Consider the following 13,122-nt stretch of genomic DNA (forward strand, 5'->3'; position numbering starts at 1 on the left):
AAAATTAAACCATTACTTCGCTTAGATAGAGGTATCACAAAAAAGTCAAACAGGTGACCATAATTACAAAATACTCTTAAAATATATGGAGGCTTCTAAATAACATTTCTAAATAACACATGGATCAAAGATGAACTCTCAAGAGAAGTTTCAAAAATACACTCATCTAAATGAAAATGAAAACACAACTTATCAAAATTTGGGAGGTGCAGCAAAATCAGTGCCTAGAGGTAAATTTATAGCAATAAGTGCATATATCAGAAAAGACTGGTACTAATAGGAATAAATACAAACTAATCATAAATTATCGATAGTACGTTAATATACAAGTCAATGCTTACATTAGAAAATATTGCTTACTGTTCAATGATGTAAAAAAAATCATGCTGAAGACATTCCCTTTTAGTAAATCTACAAGAAATAAAATACAATGAAGTTGTAATATCATCATTCCTTATTTATTAGCACAAATATTTACTTGTTTCACTCAGTGATTTTTAAACTTGAAAGTATCACAGAATCATCACTTATTGAATTAGAATCTCTGGGATTGGTGTGTGGGCCTAGCATTTCTATTTTCACAAACGTTTCTGAAGGTGCCAGAATTAGAAATATACTGATTTACCTCTTATGTTTGATACATGTGAAAAATTTGTGGAAAATCTATCAAAGTAAAGACAAATTTCTTTGGACTGTTTTATTATTCATAATTTTTAAAAACACAGTTCTAACTGCTACTAGAGCCTCAGCTGTGCAGGTAAGGACCTATTTTAATGATTCACATAATTTCTAGTTAGGGTTTATGCAGACATAAGGCTATCAAGGTCTATGAAATGATAAGAGTTTTTGGTAAGTTAATTTATTCATTTGATCATTTTTGCTGACTGCCTCCAGTGTAACTCAGAAGGAACCCTGGACACCATTGTGTTTATTTTATATAGAAAATGAAAGCCTGGGACCACCTCCCATCCTGAACTCAAATTTGATCCCAAGAGATGCCCTCTTTCATTAACACCTCTCCTGCCAGAAGGATCATGGGCCTCATAGCTCTCCTTTGTGGACTGTGAAAAGTTAGGCCCACCACAACCTGAGTTCAAGAAATTAAGGTCATTTTTAGAGGTCCAGAACAGTGGGTCATTAACTACGAGATCTGGAAAAGGACCTGAAATCTGTGTTTTCTGATGCTCTCCAGTTGATTCTGACGAGCAACCTAGTCTGACAATAGCTCACTAAACCTTCCCAGAAATAGATGGATTCAAGTTGCTTTGCATCTCACTGAAGAAGGAGATCTTCATGTAATGATACTGCATGCAGGGGTACTGGGAATTGATTTTTGCAACCTGTTGCTTAGAGTGGGCATCCCTGGTAGCTCAGATGGTAAAGTGTCTGCCTGCAACGTGGGAGACCTGGGTCTGATCCCTGGGTCAGAAAGATCCCCTGGAGAAGAAAATGGCAACCCACTCCAGTACCCTTGCCTGGAAAATCCAATGGATAGAGGAGCCTGGTAGGCTATAGTCCATGGGGTCGCAGAGAGTTGGACATGACTGTGATATTTAATATCACAGTGACTTTAATATATATATATATATATATATATATATATATATATTGCCTAGAGCAGTTATTCTCAAATTTTAATGCCCCTACTAATCTTGGAAATTTTGTTACAATAGAGATTCTGACTCAGCAGATATGAAGCGAAACCTGAGGTTCTGCATTTCTAGTAAGTTCCCAGGTGATGTCAGTGCAGCTCCTTAGATTATACTCTGAGGAGAAGGATGTAGACCATCCCAGAAATGAGATGCTTTAGGCTTTATAATCAGTTAGCTTTTGTGTTTTCTGGAAAAGGGTTTATGGGAAATGCAAATTCCTTGCTAAAGGAGATGAGAATATTTAATTATCTATCTGGCAGCTAATTATGACAATTCAGTACTCAAAAGATTATTAGAATGACAGATGAATAGACTTTTGTTTTGGATGAGAACATATCACTTTATAAATAGATTTAGCTAAGTGTCAATGTCATTCCACCCTCACCATAACCACAGGAAAGGAACTGCAATACATTTCTGTCTCCGTTTTACATTCCAAACTCAGCTGCTTAATTTTTGTGTATGCTGACCTTTATTCTCTCCCATGTAGAAGAAAGAACTGTGGATGACACAAGTTCCAGTGTGCTTCGCTGTGAACCGCAGTAAAATCAATAAAAGTCACATCTTGGGATTCTCTGGAGGAAACACTGGCCGTTCTGTTAGGTTTGCTTTAAAAAACTTTCTCATGGAAAAATATTTGAATCTATTTATGAAGTGACTTGCTTTCATCCATGGAAAAAGGTGCAGAAAATAGGCTTCTCTCATGTGGTTATAAGCAGTTCTCTGATAGAAATGGAATTATAACTGGTTTGAGTAGGATGGACAACAGAGGTTAAGTGTTTCTTCCTCTCATTTCTCTGGAAATGAGTTGTACACTGAAGAGCTGAGAGAAGTAATGCAAAAGATGGAAGCTGGCTTATGAAAAGGGGAGACAGAGAAAAATGCTGATAATAGAGAAAGAGGTTAAATCTTTTTCCCTTTTAGTCTGATTAAAATGTAATGTTTGACTTGGCAAAAAGTTAAAACAAGTCTGGTTTGAACAAATTGTCAATTTATTATGGATTTCATACGGACATGTCAGTCATTAGGCTAATAACTAGTAATTACATTTAATTCAACATTTGTTTTAAAACATAAAGAGTAAGACAAGTCAAGTGCAAATATACTTGCCCTTTAACAGCAATGAATTTACTAGCATCACAGCCAACAGATATTTGGAACACCTAAAGTAAAGTAATTTAGGTGATGAGTTTAGTGGTTCTAAATCACATAGTCTAAAACATTACTACAGCTAAAAACAATTACATTTTAGATCTGAAATAACCCTTTAAATGTAGAGTTTGGCTATTCTGCTCTGTGTCATTTTCCTCATTTGATAGCTTTTTTTTCTTTCTTTGCTTTCTTTCACCCTTGGGGCTCACAAGCTCAAAGGTCAGGTCTCTGCTTTCTTACTTCTATATCAGAGAACCAATGTGATGTCATTTTGCACTAGCATCTCTACAATCATGACTATCAACTCTGTGGTTCCAGCTTGTACCTGACTCACCTGGAAGGTGAGTAATACATTACATTCTGTAATACATTTAACTATGAATTTGACTTCTTTTTAAAACTGGAGTCCTCGTTCTTCCTCAGCTAGGATAAGCAACTTCTATTTCTGATTGACTCCAGGACACCTTACTCACTCCTGTATACCCTGCCTATCTTCCCATCCTCCACCGCAGGCTTTCTAAGTGGGATCTAGACACTTGCCATCTATTATAAACATGCCCTATATATTGCATATTTTCACAAAGCAAATCTAAAAAAAAAAAAATCTTTAGGAATCAGGAGGGTAGGGTTAGAGAATGATGTCCAGTCAAGCTTGATGGATTTAGAGAGTTGCACCTGCTAAACCAAACCCTTTCTGGCTTCATTAGAAAGGCATGCTTCACAGCAGGAGTTTATGGATTTTATTCCTTGAACTACCTGATCTCACCCATAGGACCTGATTTGTTCTCTCAGCAACTCTACCCACAGTACTTGCTGTCTATCATCACTAAATCTTTTCCCATCAAATGTATTTAGAAACATGGGTCTGCCGTTTATCTTTACTAAATTACGCATATAAGGTACATGGTTGGCTGAGGTCCTCAAGTTTTTCATAGTTACAACACACTATTACTTGATGATCTTATTTGTAACATCTCTTCTTTTCTGGGTCTTAGTTCACTAAAGTCATCCCTAACCTCAGAATTAACAATCATGACTAAGATTAGAAATATGAGTTGACCTGGAGGTGGCTCTTCAACAAAAGCATGGGTGCAGAATGTGGGAAGCATGAATGAGCCTGTTGTGTAGGTACCCACTGCTAGAGGACTAACACATCTTCCCTGGGACTGGTCATCTAATAGAGAAATTCTGACGTACAGCCCAAATGAGAATGATGAGTGTATTGAGTTTCTTTATTAAGAAATATTTCTTTATCATTCTCTTAAGTACAGGACAGAACTCCTCCTCGCTTAGCTTAGATCAGACCCAGCATATTCCCCTCTAACTGGACAGAACAACTGAACTGAGACAGGAATTCTAAAGGCTTTCAACATAGAAATGTTGGAAGACAACGTATTAGTCAGTGTAGTCATCTCTCCCTGGGAAATTTCACTTTGGAAGGAACTATTATGTCCTTCTGGGACCTGGCTTACTGGGGTGGCCTCACTGCATTCTGGTTCTTGGTGTATGGTTAAAAAACTGAGACGTAGCCTTGTTGGAGCTGCCGGTTCTATTTGCTGCTCTGCTGCAGGCTATAAAGACTCAGTGACAAAGATGGCAGGCTTATGTTCAAATGGCTCACCCCATGAGCCATTTGGTTCAGCAGGTTTATCAAGGGCCTAACTTCATCCAACTAGAGAAGAAGTCTGTGGGCCCTCTGTCTATAATACTTATCTGGGAGACTGATGACTTGCTTACCAGTGGGGATGGGAGCATAAAAAGGGGTCCCTGTGGTTTAGAGCATACCTTGCAGTTGTGGACTAGTTTTTATTTTCTTGGCTAGCTAGTTAATCCAGTTAACTTTGAATTCTTCATGTGGGTATGCCCCACTGGGCTCTGCCTGGTATGTATTTTCTTGCCACATGTTCCTATTGCCTAAAGGACTCTGGCATATTCCAGCATCTTCTACTATATGGCATATTCTCCATTCTATTTCAGTGGGTAGGTCAACACAAACTACCTGAAATGGGCACAGACGGTGGTTAGATTTGAATGGTCCATGTCTTGGGGTGTGCCAAGGAAGAAACCAGTAATATTAGGTAATTACTCTGTGACAGTACTATTCTGGGCATTTTACATAAATTATCTCATTTAATACTCTCAACGAAGTAGATAAATACTGTGAAATGGATATTACATTTCCCCCTTTATGAAAGAGGCAGCCAGGACTCAGAGTGCTTAGGAGCTTCTTGAAGTCAGTAGGTGGTAGAGCGTGCATTTGAACTCTGGTTAGACGGTAAAGCGTCTGCCTACAATGTGGGAGACCTGGGTTTGATCCCTGGGTCAGGAAGATCCTCTGGAGAAGGAAATGGCAACCTACTCCAGTACTCTTGCCTGGAAAATCCCATGGATGGAGGATCCTGGTATGCTATAGTCCATGGGGTCGCAAAGAGTTGGACACAACTGAGTGACTAAACTTTCACTTTCACTTACATTAACATTGGCCTTCCCCCGTGGCTCAGGCAGTAAAGAATCCACCTGTAATGCAGGAGACCCAGGTTCAATCTTTGGGTTGGGAGGATCCCCTGGAGAGAGGAATGGCTGCCTACTCCAGTATTCTTGCCTGGAGAATTCCATGGACAGAGGAGCCTGGTGGGTCCATGGGGTTGCAAAGAGTCAGACATGACTTAGTGACTAACACTTTCACTCTAGATTAATATGTTTTGTAATGCCTGGGCTGGGCAGGAGAGGGGGCATATCTCTAAATTAGACAGGGAAAGAGATGGAGGAAATCATGGTGCTTCAGGGAGGCAAATTATATGGAATAAAGTGGAGCTAAAGATAGAGAGCAAGGAGATCCAACCAGTCCATCCTAAAGGAGATCAGTCCTGGGTGTTCATTGGAAGGACTGATGCTGAAGCTGAAACTCCAATACTTTGGCCACCTCATGCGAAGAGTTGACTCATCAGGGAAAAGACCCTGATGCTGGGAGGGGTTGGGGGCAGGAGGAGAAGGGGACAAGGATGAGGTGGAAGAGGATGAGATGGCTGGATGGCATCACTGACTCGATGGGCATGAGTTTGAGTAAACTCCAGGAGTTGGTGATGGACAGGGAGGCCTGGCGTGCTGCGATTCATGGGGTCGCAAAGAGTCGGACACGACTGAGCGACTGAACTGAACTGAACTGAACTGAAAGATAGAGAAGGCAGACCGAGGCTGGGGCAGGAACTTGCTAGGTGGCAGGTTTTTGCTTCTTCAGCAGATTAAGCTGGGTAGGCAGCATGGTGGGTAAACAGGAGGAATGGTCAGTATGCATTTCCTGGGGAAGCAATGAGCTTCAGTCGTGCTCAAGGATGGATCACGTCTGCCTTAGTTCAAGGCTCCCTCTAAATTCTTGGAATCTTGCCCTGATAGGAACAGGCTCTTGGTTCCGAGGTCCTGAAGAGCAGGGCCTATGTCTCATTTAACTTTGAATTCTTCATGTGGGTATGCCCCATTGTGCTCTGCCTGGTATGCAGCAGGTGCTCAATATATGTTTATTGATTATTAGTTGGAATGAGAAAGAATAAAGAGAGGAGTCATCCCTCAATGGGGAACAAACACTCAAAGGAGGTGGTAGTGGGTGGTTATCTGAACACCCCACTGAGATGTAACACTGCTGTGCTTTTGTGTATGCCTCTTCCTTGAATTCCCTTTGCATTTTCCCTCTCAACTTCTACTCACCCTTCAACAGTCATTTCATGCATCTTCTTTTCACTTTTCCCCTCCCAAACAAAATTCCTCACTCTTTCCTCTGGGCTATTTGGTAACTGCATATTTCACATTCTCTTATACTAGTTTATGTTTTCCCCTTTGGAAAGGACTCTTTCCATCTTGGTAATTCCCATCACTTAGCACACAGGCTGAAACACAGAAACATGGTAGGCATGCAATAAAATTTTTTAAGTGAAGAAATGGTCCATTTTTTAAAATAAATAAATGCAGCATTGATACGGACATGACTAGCAGTCTTCTCTGACAAACCATATCCAAATTTGGCTGTTATCATTAATTTCAGTTTTTCTCTACACAGTTTTATTTATATAAATATGTAAATACATTTTAAAATTAATTTTACATCTTTACGCATGTTTATATTCTGATGTAAATTCATGGAAGGCAGTAAGTAATCTTCTCTTCCCAAAGTAAAATAATGCTGTCTCTAAAGTGAAATATTACAGCATGTTGCTACATGTTAGGGGGAGTGGTATTGAATGGAGTTAATATGTATTATTTAGTTTACCACCTGTGTCTTATTGAAGAAGATTTTTTGATCTTCTACTCTGTTACTTACCTTTTGGGATATTGGACATGTTTTTGCAAGTTCACTGGGTCTCACGTGGACAAGCAGAAGACCTGTGTTCTCGTATCTAGGAGAAACAACACATGCAAATGACTGTAAAATCACAAGGGAGGGAGCCATGAGCCTGCTTTGTGTAGAACATATGAAAGCCCCATTTTCAAGATGTGATTGAATCCCCCACTGAGGAATCCTAGAGGCCTAGTGGTGGTGGTGACCGCTTGCTGCTTCTGCTAAGGTGCATTGTGGTCATATCCTAAAGTCATTCTCATTTCATGGTATCCCATATTTTGGCCAGCATAAGTCAGCATAATGGGAAATAAAAATGAACTTCCATCAGCATTTCAGCCCTTGTATTTCATTAACACCCTTAGTCTCCTGAGGATGGGATTTTGCTGCTAACATTGTTGCCTGTTTCCTGATGGTATTTCACGGCCATAGCTTCCCTGGTGGCTCAGTGGTAAAGAATCTGCCTGCCAATGCAAGAGACTCAGGAGACGTGGGTTCGATCCCTGGGTATGAAGATCTATCTCCTGGAGATGGAAATGGCAACCCACTCCAGTATTCTTGCCTGGGAAATCCCATAGACAGAGGAGCCTGGTGGGCTACAGTCCATGGGGCTGTAAGAAGCAGACACGACTGAGTGACTAAACCACAATAACAACAAGTCATTGCATAGATTCCTTTTCTAGCCTCTACAGATTTCCCCCCATTGATAATGCCTTTGGAACAATAGATACTAAGTTAATGAAATTAGTTTTCTGAACCTCATTATGCTGCACAATATGATCTGACTGGAAGCAAAAGGGAGATCAGACATCATGCCTTTGTAGATTAGGAAATGCACATGGATCATTTCTGCTCAGGCAAAATAGGAGGTCTCAAAAATTACAAGAAAACTCAAGAAAAGTTTTGAAAGTATTATTTGTTTCCTGCCCCTGCTAAGGTTTTTACTTATTGAAAAAACTGGGAAAAAGCAAACACAAACTAACCACAAACAAATGTCCTTTTTTTTTCAGTATTCATTGTATTTTCCTATTTCTCACATATATAAAATATGCTAAATAAGTGAGGATACAAATAGCACATTTTTGTATTTTTTAAATCACTATACAATATATCATCTGAAGCTGAAGCTCCAATACTTTGGCCACATGATGTGAAGAGCTGACTAACTGGAAAAGACCCTGATGCTGGGAAAGACTGAAGGCAGGAAAAGAAGGGGATGACAGAGGATGAGATGGTTGGATGGCATCATCGAATCGATGAACTCATCACCGAATGAGTTTGAGCAGATTCTGGGAGTTGGTGATGGACAGGGAAGCCTGGCATGCTGCAGTTCATGGGGTTGCAAAGAGTCAGACATGACTGAGGGACTGAACTGAACTGATACAATATTTCATCAACTCTAAGATATATTTTTATTTCTAACACCTTTGAAATCAGGAAGCATCTTATAATTATGCCAGTTATGACTTTCTCTCCAAATTTTATGGAATATTTGATTTGGTCTATTCAGTAATATAGTACAGATCTATAAAAAGGACACTGAAGTAAATATTACATCTTCAATTTTCTACATAATTTTACTTATAGGTAGGTTTTTTCGCACCAATTTCAAGGTTTTTGGTATTTTTTTTTTTTCTCAAGTCCTGGACTGACCTAAAGTATCCTGGACAATTTGATGTGTGTTGTGAAGCAACAGAATTCTGAATAAATATCCACAAAAACAAAAATACCCAAAGTAACCTCCCTGGTGGCTTAGTAGTAAAGAATCTGCCAGCCAATGCCGGAGATGCAGGTTCCATCCCTAGGTTAGGAAGATCCCCTGGAGAAGGAAATGGCAACCCACTCCAGTATTCTTGCCTTGGGAATCCTGTGGATAGAGGAGCCTGGCGAGTACAATCCATGTGGTCGCAAAAGAGTCTGACATCACTTAGCGACTAAACAACAACAATCCTGGACAATTTGATGTGTTTTGTACAGCAACAGAATTCTGAATAAATATCCACAAAACCAAAAATACTCAAAGGAACTCAAGAGAAAAATTGATGAGTTAGAGGGAAAGGGGTGTTTTGAGCGTCTCTTGACTACTGTGTTTAAAGTGGCATTTCCTTCCTATACTTCCTGGTGATATTCTACTGCTTCTTTCTGCTTTATTTTCTTAATAGCACTTACAATTGTTCGGGGCCATCTTGTTTATTTATTTGATTACTTGCTGCTTGTCTTCTCCTACTGGAGATATATCTCATGACAGCAGTAACTCCGTATTTCTTGTTCACCATGTGTTTTGAACACCTAGAGTGCCTGGCGTGGAGCAGGCATGCAAACTCAGGTGGAGTAGCTGCAAGCTAAAGAAAAATGGACTTTTTCCTAGAACAATGCTACTTTTCCAGAAAATATATTCAATCAGGACATAGTGATAACCTAATGCCTTAAAATACAATACCATGTTGGTTGCCTTCCTCCATGAATTAAGTGTTTAATGGTGCTACCTTATTCCAAGATTCAGAAATTTATCTGACTCTAGTCATAATTAAAGACTTTTGGGGATTAGAGTTCTAGTTTTTGCTTAAGCATAGTATGTAAAGACTTTGGGATGGGAATGAATGATAAAAGGTGCTCAAAAATATTGAACTAAGAAATTGCCTGGTTTTTTTGTAACTTCAGTTGGATGAATAGCACCTTCAGATGGGTTATGTTTCCATTAAACTAAAGGAGTATTTTACATTTTTTCTATAGAATACTAATCTTGCATCTTTTGAGATATCTAAAAGAATTTGAAATCTGGATATTTAAAAGGATATGAGGCCATTTAAATAAAACAATATGTACAAATCAATAACCTGAATAGCATATTTAATATTGAATAGACTCTTTTAAAAGTCATACTTACTGCAACTTGAAATAATCATCTACTGCCTCATAATTTATATTCTGAGAAAATGTTATTGTCTGAAAAAGAAAATAAAAAAGTTTATGTAACGCAGGAAAATTGGGAATGGAGACAATGGATACTTTCAAGACAGATTTAAATCTTTCTCTAGGTAAGAAAAATAATATTTAGCATTTTTCTAATTTGTTGTCTATCTCAGAAACTCCAATTATGTAGATATTCAATTTTCCTTTTTATATTCCCTTATTTTACTTTTTATATTATCATAGCTCTTTTATTTACATTGTTTCTCTCTCCTCATTTAACTTTTGTTGTTGGAATGTTCTTTTATTTTTCATTTATATCAGCATAGCAAGCTTTTCACTTTCCTCTGGTTTATAATAACCTGTCTCTGGACCTTTTAAATTCTTCTTTGAGGTTTTTAAATGATTATAGATATCATATTGTCTATAGTTTTTGAGACTATGGAGAGTTATTTGCTTGATCTTTCCTCTGTTGTTTTTGAGTAAGTTTTTAAAATGTCCATTTGCCTTTTGCATATTTTCTTCCCTCTGAACCATGTTTCATCTCAGTTTTCAGTATCCTATGTGGTTACTATCATCTCAGGGTAAAGCCATTTATAGAACATATATGATGACAAAGGCAGAAAATTATAAATTTCACATTTTTGAAGTATGGAAGCTATAATTTCTACATAGTTCTTTGTCATATATATATATCTTCAGATCTAGTTAATCTGTTGTGATAACAGACTTTGTGCCTGTAAAACAATCTTAGTGAGGGACTTCTCTGGCGGTCCAGTGGCTAAGTCTTTGCACACCTAATGCAGGGGGCCTGGGTTTGATCCCTGCAACTAGTAGATCCCACATGCTGCAACTAAGACCTGGTGCAGCCAAATAAATAAATATTTAAAAAACCTTAGTGAAAAATCTTATCTCTTAAACAAAGTTTATTTACTTGTATGCTGGATACTAAGTTAAATGACATAAAATATGCAATCTTTTATGATAAAGTTGAGGCTATGAAAGTAATCACACTAAAAATAAATCTAGCTTCACTTCAATGAGATATCGCCTCACACCAGTCAAAATGGCTATCATCAAAAAATCCACAATAAATGCTGGAGAAGGTATAGAGAGAAGAGAACCCTCATTGTTGGTAGGAATGTAAATTGGTATAGCCACTATGGAGAACAGTGTGAAGGTTCCTTAAAAAATTAAAAATAGAGCTACCAGATGACCCTGCAATCCTACTCCTGGGCATATACCTGGAGAAAAACATGGTCTGAAAGAATACATGCATTCTAATGTTAATTGCAGCACTATTTACAATAGTCAAGACATGGAAGCAACTTAAATTTCCATCAACAGAGGAATAGATAAAGAAGATGTGGTACATATATGCAATGGAATATTACTCAGCCATTGAGAAGAATGAAGTAATGCCATTTGCAGCAACACGGATGGACCTAGAGATTGTCATGCTGAGTGAAGTAAATCTGACAGAGGAGGAAAAATATCATATGACATCCCTTATATGCAGAATCTAAAAAGAAATGATATAAATGAACTTATTTACAAAACAGAAAGAGACTCACAGACTTAGAGAATGAACTTATGGTTGCCAGAGGGGAAGAATGGGGAAAATGGATTATTAGGGAGTTTGGGATGTACATGTACACACTGCTATATATAAAATGAATAACTAACAGGGTCCTACTGTATATAGCGCAGGGAACTCTGCTCAGTGTTATGTGACAGCCTGGATGGGAGGGGAATTTGGGGGAGAATGGATGCATGTATATGTATGACTGAGCCCCTTTGCTGTCTACCTGAAACTATCACAACATTGTTAATTGAATGTACTCCAATAAAAAGTTAAAAAAAATACAGAGCAAAAAAAGAGAAAAAAAATCTAGTTTCATGTTCAAAGAAAGGAACTAATTGTCAAATTTGCACCTGTATTCTTCTGTATGCCACATTTTTCTTCATATATAATCATAAACATTATTTTACAAGAATTTTCTTGGATATAATTAGATTTTAAAAGTTTAATGTTATCTTTTGTGAAACGGAAGCAGTCTGTTGTTCCATGTCTGGTTCTAACTGTTGCTTCCTGACCTGCATACAGGTTTCTCAGGAGGCAGGTCAGGTGGTCTGGTGTGCCCATCTCTTTCAGAATTGTCCAGTTTATTGTGATCCACACAGTCAAAGGCTTTGGCATAGTCATTAAAGCAGAAATAGATGTTTTTCTGGAACTCTCTTGCTTTTTCGATAGCAGATAGAACTCCACAAAACAGTCACATGCTATTTTTTTTTTTAAAGGGAAGTGAAAAATACAATTGACAATAAAAGAGTTCAATAGGAATGTGCTTTTAAGTGGCAAAGAGGCCCTGGATGTTGAAAATAAAAATTGTCACTCAGAAGTTAATGAGTTATCATATCATTATTCATTAAAAACATACATATTTCTCAATATTTCAAAGCTAAACTTGAAGAGACATTTGTTTTTTTTAAATGTTAATATTATAATTTTACATTTATTAAAATCAAAGAATTTTAAAATATTAACTTACCATGGTTTTACTGCAATATCCTGAGGCAATTTCATAGTGAATCTTATCTTTCATTTCTAATATTTTGGGGCCATATGATTCCACAATGATATATAGACCAATATTTTCTGGATAGACTATTTGAGCCCAAACTGACAGGTTTTGTCCCTTGTCCAAAAGGTAAGAAAAATGAATAATATCATTATGAAATGCCATGTAGGGGCACTTTTCTTTTGTCTTGAAAGTTATACTTTGTGCTTCCAGTTTTAAGGGATAATCCTCTGGATATATTTTGCCATTTTCAAAAACATATAGGAGATACATATTACCAGATGGTTTAAAGCAAACTAATGATTTTACTGTGCTATTTGTCCATAAATGTAGCTTTATTGCATCTTTGACTTTAAACTTGAAATAAAACATTACATTGTTTTCCATTTTTACCACAATATTTCCATAATAATCTGGAAAAAAAAGAGAAAAGTTTTTGTTACTCTAAGTTAACATAAATCCATGCTGACATGGACTGTAGCCCGCCAGGCTACTCTGT

The 13,122-nt window shown here is 37.7% G+C and overlaps 1 protein-coding gene across 1 annotated transcript in view; it reads right to left on the reverse strand.

Moving 5' to 3' along the window:
* CATSPERE (catsper channel auxiliary subunit epsilon) overlaps window positions 1-13,122 on the reverse strand; it is a 145,642-nt gene that overhangs the window by 34,022 nt on the left and 98,498 nt on the right. The window contains exons 11-15 of the mRNA XM_043924360.1: window positions 12,594-13,036; window positions 10,019-10,077; window positions 7,117-7,192; window positions 2,763-2,815; window positions 361-411 (exon numbers count right to left, since the gene is read on the reverse strand). Coding sequence (XP_043780295.1) covers window positions 361-411; window positions 2,763-2,815; window positions 7,117-7,192; window positions 10,019-10,077; window positions 12,594-13,036 — 682 coding nt within the window. The remainder of the gene's footprint in view (window positions 1-360; window positions 412-2,762; window positions 2,816-7,116; window positions 7,193-10,018; window positions 10,078-12,593; window positions 13,037-13,122) is intronic.

Source organism: Cervus elaphus, chromosome 14 (genome assembly GCF_910594005.1).
Source record: "Cervus elaphus chromosome 14, mCerEla1.1, whole genome shotgun sequence".
Taxonomy (NCBI): Eukaryota; Metazoa; Chordata; class Mammalia; order Artiodactyla; family Cervidae; genus Cervus; species Cervus elaphus.